We start from the raw sequence: 9339 nt of genomic DNA on the forward strand, positions 1-9339 counted from the left end.
AAAAAAAAAAAAAAAGTAGAACTCCTCCTCAGCAGAATTTTTAACACCCTATCTTAAACAGCAAAATGCATAATAAAATGAAACCATAATCCATGGAAACATAAAATGCATTAGAAATTCCTGGTTTTATGTTTCTTTAATAATATTTAAATGCTCTTGTAGTTGAACCTACATTTATGGTTCAAAAAACTGACAAAGGCCAGGCTCACTCACGCCTGTAATCTCAGCACTCTGGGAGGCTGAGGCAGGTGGACTGCTTAAGTCCAGGAGTGTGAGACCAGCCTGGGCAACACAGGAAAATCCTGTCTTTCCAAAACAACAACAACAAAATTAGCTGGGTGTGGTAGTGCAGTCTTGTAGCCTCAGCTACTCCTAGGAGCTAGAGAGGCAGAGGTGGGACGGTCACCTGAGCCTGGGGAGGCGGAGACTGCAGTGAGCTTTGATCGCACCACTGCACTCCAGCCTGGGGGACAGAGGGAGATCCTGTTTCAAAATACATACATACATATATATACACACACACACACACAAAACCACAATAACTTCTTTCACATTACTATTTATTGAATCCTCATGGTTAAAAGTTTACAGCCTTATTTAATTCTCACAACAATCTTAAGAGGCAGGTATTTTCCTTTTTATAAATGAGATATCTGAGACTCAGAAAAGGGCACTTTTCCAAGGTCACAAAGTAAATTTAAGACCTGAGTCGATCTAAACCGAGGTCTACGTGACTCCAAAGCTCAGTGCTCTCAATCATTGTTAGAAGAATGGTCTAATCAAAACGCTGAAAAACCTTAGGCCAATTCAGAATATTTAATATTCTTTGTTAAAAAATAAAAAGACCAGCCGGGCGCGGTGGCTCACGCCTGTAATCTCAGCAATTTGGGAGGCTGAGGTGGGCGGATCACGAGGTAAAGAGATCGAGACCATTCTAGCCAACATGGTGAAACCCCGTCTCAACTAAAAAAAAACAAAAAACCAAAAACATTAGCTGGGCGTGGTCGTGCGCACCTGTAGTCTCAGCTACTCGGGAGGCTGAGGTAGGAGAATTGCTTGAACCTGGGAGGCGGAGGTTGCAGTGAGCCGAGATCGTGCCACTGCACTCCAGCCTGGCGCCTGAGCGAGACTCTGTCTCAAATAAATAAACAAACAGACTTTCTATGACCAACATTCAAGTTCAAACCGAACTAGAGAAATACCCTGACGGTCCATTTTGTTCTGAATTAATTACTTCAAAGGCAGGCAGTGGCACACTACCATCACACCATATTTTAAAACACAAACCTCCCTTTAACCCCAAAGTCTCAAGAGGCTCAAATAATTTCACATCATCTCAGACGCCTGCGGCAAAAGGTATGTTGTAGTATACTTTTTGTAATCCAGACCTCAGTTTTGTATTTGTAAAATGAATTAAGTACCCTGAAAGCACTTTCCTGTATGGGGGTGAGGGTGGATACTGAAAGTGTTCACCCTATACAATAGAATATTCTAGGTCAGAGGAGTAAGAGATGGTAAGAGTACGTACGACAGCAGTCTAGTATAACAAGATTTGCAAAGTATTGGGAAAGCAAAGAAATCTTTCCTCCCTGGTTCAGTCAATCATTCTTAGCACCCAATGGCAAAGTCAGAAACAGTCGCCATGCTTCACACTCTTTAAACTCCACCCTCCACAGCGAAGCTTTAATAGCAATGGCTTCTTCCTCACTGCTAATGATCTTTGTTCGGCACACTACTGATGGCGACCTTCCCAATTCAGGAGCAGAGAAAGAGCATCAGAGTGAGAGCGCATTCACTGAACAAAAAAAGCATCTACTGTAGTCCCTTCTCACTGAAAAATGTACCCTTTATCTGCGTTGATTTGAAAAAAAACTATCTGGATTCTTTCCGGACTCAACCAATAAGCAATTCTTTCTAACCACCCCTGACCCTCCAATATGTTTTATCCAAGGGCACTACGTTTCCGTATCTTATAACAAATATTTAACGTGACCAAAAGAGTACACAACTTCCTCCCACCCCCAACCTTTTGGGAAAGGTATGTGGCCAACTAGGGCTCTTCCCTTCCTGTTGGATCCTCCCAGTGTTGCAGCAGGAAGCAACCAGTCCAGAGAGATAAAGCAAGCCAGTATTTGTGCAGCGCACCGCCTTTCCTGCTCAGGAACCGGGCCTTCAGGTCTGGCAAGGGGAACAGCCACCACCCATCCGCAAACCCTCCTCGCGAACCGAGTCAAGAGTGACCCAGGGCTGGGTGCTCCTGGACGGGGAAGGCAAGGGAAGAAAAGGCTGGGTGGGAAGTAATGTCAGCCTGCCGGGTCACTGCGACAAGTGCGCGCGTGGGGGACGGGCGATCCCTCTCACCCTCCCTCCCTCCCCGACCCGGGTCGCGATGGAGACAAGGGAGCTCTGAACACAATTTGGGCAGGGAAGGGAGAGAGAGAGTTGCCACACGCGGAGTGGGGGAGGGAGCGGTCAGAGAAGGTTAAGGACCGCGAGAACCGCCCGGCGAGAGGTGGGGGTGGGGAGGGCGGCGGGGAGGGGGCGGTAGCGGGGCCCCCCGGCCCGCTCAGATTTTACGGGGTCCTGGCCCCGGGAGGGGAGAAGCTAAGAGCGGGCGGCCGTCCGAGGGGAAGGGGGAAGGGGGCAGGTAAGGAAAGGACCCGCGGTGGGAGTGTGCGCCGAGGGGAAGGCGAGGAGGGGCGCGAGCCCGTCGGGGGGCTGCGGGAGAGGACGCGGGCCGGGAAGGCCGCACGCGGGGGGGGCTGCACCCCAACAGAGGCGGCGGGAGGAGCGGCGGCCGGGACCGGGGAGAGGAACCGGCGACGTGGGAGCAGGCAGCGCCCGGGAGGGACCCGCAGGGAGGGGCCCCGAGGCCAGCGAAGGGCTCGGGGGTCGCTGGGGGCCCGTGGCGCGGACCCCGTCTGGGCCGGGAGAAGCGCCGAGCCGGGCAGCAGCCGGCGCCGCGCGGAAGGAGGGGCTGAGGCAGGCCGGCCTCGGCGCAGGGGGCCCGCGGGCCAGTCCGCCGGGGGCGTCCCAGGCCCCCGCGGGAGCCCGCCGCCTCACCTTTAAACAGGTAGTCGTACTCGTCGTCGCGGGTGCCCATTGCGCGGCCGTGGGGCGAAGCGGCGGGAGCAGCAGCGGTGTCCGCGGGACCGGGGGGCGTCGCTGCAGGGGGACCCGAACGCCGAGCTTTAGCGGCCGCACTGGGTGAACAGCCCCGCCCTGCCGCTGCGCCACTTCCGGCCGGCCCCGGCCTCTCCGAGGAAGTGCTTCCGGGGGCGGCGCCCCGCCCCTGAGCCCGAGGAGGGCGGTGCGCGCGAGTCGCGTGGCCCGAGGCTTCGGACTTTCGCGGCTAAAAGAAGCTCAAAGGGGAAATTGAGGCCTGGAATTACTAGTTGACCGTGGTCTTAGTGGCCTCTTGCTCATTCCTCGAGCTACCGTGCCCGGAAGCGGCTCGCTGGAACGCGCGGGACCGCCTCTGGATGGCGGGTGTGTGTATGGGGGCGGGGTTCTCTAAGGATTAGAGAGCCCAAGGCCGTCACATATGCGTGGCGGTTCCATGGTGTAATGGTTAGCACTCTGGACTCTGAATCCAGCGATCCGAGTTCAAATCTCGGTGGAACCTACAGTGTTTTCTTTTTTTTCTCGACAACATTTTTAATTCACTTTTTTGTTCACTAAATCATTGAACGCTTATGATATATCTTCACTAGAATTAAGATGGAGATGTAAAATTTAACCCTTGCCTATGAAGACCTTACAAATTTCCCACTGCATTTCAGGTAGTATCTGCTACTTGACGGGGGTTGTCTTACTGAGCCGCTTCTCTTTGCCTATTTTTTAGCCTGATCCCTCAAACCTTAGTTCAGAAGCTTCAATGAAACTTGAAAATTTCTTTTGCTGGAATTTTCTACCTCCAGCTTCATGCAAGGGTAGGCGCTGTTGTCACTCATCCCTCTCCAGAAATCTCTCAGACTACCTCCTTTTCATTTAGAGTACTTCGCCCACCCTCCTCATCAAGATTCATCAAGAACTTGAGTCCTATTTGTAGGCCTCTAATCTAAGTCCCTTTACATAAGTATTTCATTTAACATGCTGGGCTAAGGATGGCAATTTCCATTTTAGCGGAAATTTGGATACTAAGACTCAAGTGATTTGCTAGATATCATGCTGTGGCCTCCCTGTATTTGAAGAGAATTCTGTAATTCCAGAAAAGCCTTTTTCCAATTATTGTCACACCTCCTACCTCCTGTATGCAAACTCAATTTAGAATTGTGGGCAGAAGTGCCTATAACAGGCAGAATAATGACCCCTGCCAATGATGTCCATTTTCCAATTCCTGAAGACTGAATAGGTTAGGTTACATGGCAAAGGGGAATAGAGGTTACAGATGGAATTAAGGTTGACATATAACTGACATTAAATTAGGGATATATCCTGGATTATTTGGGTGGCCCCAGTGTTGTCATAAGTGTCCTTAAAAGAGGAAAACGGGCCAGGCGCAGTGGCTGACACCTGTAATCCCAGCACTATGGGAGGCCAAGGTGGGCTGATGACGAGGTCAGGAGTTCAATCAAGACCAGTCTGGCCAACAAAAAAGTTAGATGGGTGTGGTAGTGTGCACCTGTAATCCCAGCTATTCAGGAGGCTGAGGCAGGAGAATCCCAGGAACCCAGGAGGCAGGGGTTGTAGTGAGCTGAGATTGCATGATTGCACTCCAGCCCAGGTGACAGTGTGAGACTCCATCCCCCAAAAAAAAACCTCAGCCTGCCGTTGCTGGCTTTGAAGATGAAGAAAGGGGCCCTGGAGCCTAGGAATCCAGAGGGTTCTAGAAGCTGGGAAAGGCATGGTAACAGATTCTTTCATAAGGCCCTCAGAAGGAACACAGCCCTGCTGACAACTTGATTTTAGCCCAGTGAGACTCTTGTCAGACTTGTGACCTACAGTACTATAAATAATAAATTTGTGTTGTTTTAAGTCACCAAGTTTATGGTAATTTGTTATGGAAGCAATAGAAAATGAATACAGTGCCAATTTCAGTGCTTTCTCTGCCGCTATAAAGTGATAGTGAGGTCCTGTAGTCCCAGCTACTTGGGAGGCTGAGGCAGGAGCACTGCTTGAACCCAGGAGATGGAGGTTGCAGTGAGACAAGATCACACCACTGCACGCCAGCCTAGGCCAGAGGTGGAGGAGGAGGAGGTACTGGAGGAGGAGGAGGATGAGGCACTGACCCCTGAAGTGGAGGAATTAGATTGTAAGAGCGTATTCAGCAAGGCCACTCATGCTAGAAGAATTACCAATTTTTCTCCTTCAGTCATTCACTCTTAATGTGTGCTCTGAAAAGGACATAGTATTCCTCAAAAGAAGAACTGAATCTTAAATTTAGCTAATAACCTAAAAAAAAAAAAGGCAGGAGGGGCTACATGGTCAAGTAAGTACTACAGTAAGTTTTTCCTTAGGACGCTTGCACGGCATTTCTGAAATTCCCCAGACCACAGAATTTTTTTTTGCATGGAACACATCCCTCTGAACTTTTAGGGGGAGTGAAAAAAAGATTTGTGGACAGAGGGGTGACTGAAGTAAACGTGGTCTTAGTAAAAGTAACCTGGCTGTAGCCTACGAGACTGGTATAAAGAAGGACCAGAAGTGTAAGTATCAGAAGTCTATTGCAGGCTGGGTGTGGAGGCTCATGGGTGTCATCCCTTTGGGAGGCTGAGCTGGCAGGACTGCTTCAGCCCCGGAGTACAAGACCAGCCTGGACAACAGAGTCAGACCTCATCTCTACAAAAAATAAAAAAATAACCGGGCGTGGTGGCTCACACCTGTAATCCTAGCACTTTGGGAGGCCAAGGTGGGTGGATCATGAGATCATCAGTTCCACACCAGCCCGACCAACATGGTAAAACACTGTCTGTACTAAAAATACAAGAATTAGCCAGGCATGGTGACGGGCGCCTGTCATCCCAGCTACGCGGGAGGCGGAGGCAAGAGAATCACTTGAACGCGGGAGGCGGAGGATGCAGTGAGCGGAGATTGTGCCACTGCACTCCAGCCTGGGTGATAGAGCGAGATTCCATCTCAGAAAAAAAAAAAAAATCAGCCAGACATGGTGGCATGTACCTGTGGTCGGAGAGCCACCACGCACTATCAGGTTTAATATCTATTTAAAAGAATGATTAATAGAAAAAGGGAAATGAGAATAAAAACAGATAAGACGCCAGGCAAGGTGACTCATGCCAGTAATATCCCAGCACTTTAGGAGGACGAGGTTGGAGGATGGCTTGAACTGAAGGAGATCGAGACCAGCCTGGGCAACATAACAAGACCCTGATTCTACAAAAAACTAAAAAATTAACCAGATGTGGTGGCACTTACCTATAGTCCTAGCTACTCTGGAGGCTGGTGCAAGAAGATTGAGCCCAGGAGTGTGAATTGCAGTAAGCTGTGATCATGCCAGGCACTCCAGCCTGGGCAATAGAGTAGAGACTGTCTCTTAAAAAACAAACAAACGGGAAGAGCACAGTGCCTCACGCCTGTAATCCCAGCACTTTGGGAGTCTGAGGTAGGCAGATCACAAGGTCAGGAGTTCGAGACCAGCCTGGCTAACATGGTGAAACCCCATCTCTACTAAAAATACAAAAATTAACCAGGCCTGTGGCATGTGCCTGTAGTCCCAGCTACTCAGGGGGCTGAGGCAGGAGAATTGGTTGAACCCAGGCGGCGCAGGTTGCAGTGAGCCTGTATTGTGCCACTGCACTCCAGCCTGGGCAACAGAGAGAGACTCTGTCTCAAAAAACAAACAAAAAAAATCAGAATGAGCTGGGTGAGGTGGCTTATGCCAACAGTCCCTGCACTGTGGGAGGCCGTAGAAGGCAGATCACCGGAGCTCAGTGTTTGAGACCAGCCTGGGCAACATAGCAAAACCCGTCTCTACTAAAAACACAAAAATTAGCATTTTAGCTAATTATTGTATTAGCTAAGTATTTTAATTTCGCTACAGGCCTGCGCCTGTAGCCCTGGCTACTCAGGAGGCTGAGACATGAGAATCCCTCGAGCCTGGGGGGCAGAGGTTGCAGTAACCCGAGATTGAGCCACTGTACTCCAGCCTGGGCAGCAGGGAGACTCTGCCTAAAACAAAAACAAACAACAACAAAACAAAACAAACAAACAAAAAGATAATGTTTAGTCTCAAGCATGACTAACATAAACAGTTGCTGTGATGTCAACACTGAGTGTCAACTTGATTGGATCGAAGGGTGCAAAGTATTGATCCTGGGTGTGTCTGTGAGGATGTTGGCAAAGGAGATTCACATTTGAGTCAAGGAGCTGGGAAAGGCAGGCCCAGGCCCACCCTTAATCTGGGTGGGCCCCATCTAATCAGCTGCCAGCAAACATAAAGCATGTGGAAAAACGTGACAAGGCTAAACTGGCGTAGCCTCCCAGCCTACATCTTTCTCCCATGCTGGATGCGTCAAACTTCAAGTTCTTCCGCTTTGAGACTCAGACTGGCCTGCTTGCCCCTCAGCTTGCAGATGGCCTATTGTGGGACCTTGTGATCATGTGAGTTAATATTATTTAATAAACTCCCCTCTTTATATATGTCTATTCTATTAGTTCTCTTCCTCTGGAGAACCCTAATGCAGTTGGTAAGAAAATCAAAGGGAACTCTCTAGTAAAAAGTCTGGAATTACAAATTTAGAAATGCCATAGCTTTAGACTATGTAGGAGAAGTAAGACCTGAAATATATCTCACCTTCCACGTCTGGGAGGAACAAGCTTACATGTTTACATATAGCTCACCTTCCACGTCTGGGGAGTACATGTTTACATGTTTACATATATCTCACCTTCCACATCTGGGGAGTACATGTTTACATGTTTACATATAGCTCACCTTCCACATCTGGGGAGTACATGTTTACATGTTTGTTAAAAACAAAGTGATGACTGATAAGGCTGTGTTTAACCTTCAGCTCAGACATTCACTAAAGCTGTGTCAATTTCAGTAATTTAATCCTGCTGAATCCCAGTTTCTTATCTGCAAAATGGCGACAAACATGAAGAAGGACAAACATAAGTAACATATGTATAGCTCTTAACATCATGCATGGCATATAATAAATATTTATGAATGCATTGATTTTCTTTTTCCATTTATTTATTTATTTATTTATTTTTTTTTTTTTTTTTTTTTTTTTTTTTTTTTTTTTTTTTTTTTTTTTTTTTTTTTTTGAGACAGAGTTTTGCTGTTGTTACCCAGGCTGGAGTGCAATGGCGCGATCTCGGCTCACCGCAACCTCCGCCTCCTGGGTTCAGGCAATTCTCCTGCCTCAGCCTCCTGAGTAGCTGGGATTACAGGCACGCACCACCATGCCCAGCTAATTTTTTGTATTTTTAGTAGAGACGGGGTTTCACCATGTTGACCAGGATGGTCTCGATCTCTTGACCTCGTGATCCACCCGCCTCCGCCTCCCAAAGTGCTGGGATTACAGGCTTGAGCCACCGCGCCCGGCCTCCATTTATTTATTTTTATTTATTTATTGAGTCAGGGTCTCCGGTGTCACCCAGGCTCTGGAGAGTAGTAGTGCAATGTCAGCTTACTGCAACCTCCGTATCCTGGGCTCAAGCAATTTTCTCACTTCCACCTCTGGAGCAGCTGGGACTACAGGTGTGCACCATCACATCTGGCTAATTTTTGTATTATTTGTAGAGATGGGGCTTCACCATATTGCCCAGGCTGGTCTTGAACTCCTGAGCTCAAGCGATCCTCCCACTTCAGTCTCCAAAAGTGCTGAGATTACAGGAGTCAGCCACCTTGCCTAGCCAAATGCAATGATTTTCAACGGGTCAGTTTTGTCCCCAGAGACATTTGACAATATCTGGAGACATTTTTAGTGTCACTACTAGGGGATACTACTAGCATCTAGTGGGTAGAGACCAGGGATGCTGCTAAACATTCTACAACACGCAGGACAGCCTTCCCAACGAAAAGAATTATCTGGCCCAAAATGTCAATAGTACCAAGGTTGAGAATCATGTGTTATTATTGTAAGGATTAGCTAGATGCCAGGCCAGAGCCTATGATGGGAAAGCGACAGGGTGCCATGAGCCTCACGTCCCTGTCCTAGCTCATTTGAAGAAAGAGAATCTCACTCCCTAAGTCTCAGGAAGAATGCCCAGGGACAGACAATACCCCCTTCAGTATCCCATAAAGCAGGGCCTGGGGGTCCACCGGCCTAACACAAAACGCTCCCATAATGGTTTCCATTTGTTAAATAAACAGATCTCAGCGTTCTCTTTCTTTTTTTCTTTTCTTTTCTTCTCTTTTTTTTTTTTTTT

General features: G+C 48.4%; 1 protein-coding gene and 1 non-coding gene across 2 annotated transcripts in view; one reads left to right on the forward strand and one right to left on the reverse strand.

Annotated features, from left to right (window-relative positions):
- The window catches only part of RAB11A (RAB11A, member RAS oncogene family), a 23251-nt gene extending 19861 nt beyond the window's left edge, over positions 1-3390 (reverse strand). The window contains exon 1 of the mRNA XM_017513002.2: positions 3064-3390. Within this exon, the coding sequence (XP_017368491.1) occupies positions 3064-3103 (40 nt within the window). The 5' untranslated portion in view covers positions 3104-3390. The remainder of the gene's footprint in view (positions 1-3063) is intronic.
- Positions 3391-3553: 163 nt separating this feature from the next.
- TRNAQ-CUG lies at positions 3554-3625 on the forward strand. Its single transcript has one exon. It is a non-coding gene; the product is annotated as a tRNA-Gln (tRNA).
- Positions 3626-9339: the final 5714 nt, after the last annotated feature.

The sequence above is a fragment of the Cebus imitator genome, unplaced genomic scaffold (genome assembly GCF_001604975.1).
Source record: "Cebus imitator isolate Cc_AM_T3 unplaced genomic scaffold, Cebus_imitator-1.0 Scaffold485, whole genome shotgun sequence".
In the NCBI taxonomy this organism is placed as follows: Eukaryota; Metazoa; Chordata; class Mammalia; order Primates; family Cebidae; genus Cebus; species Cebus imitator.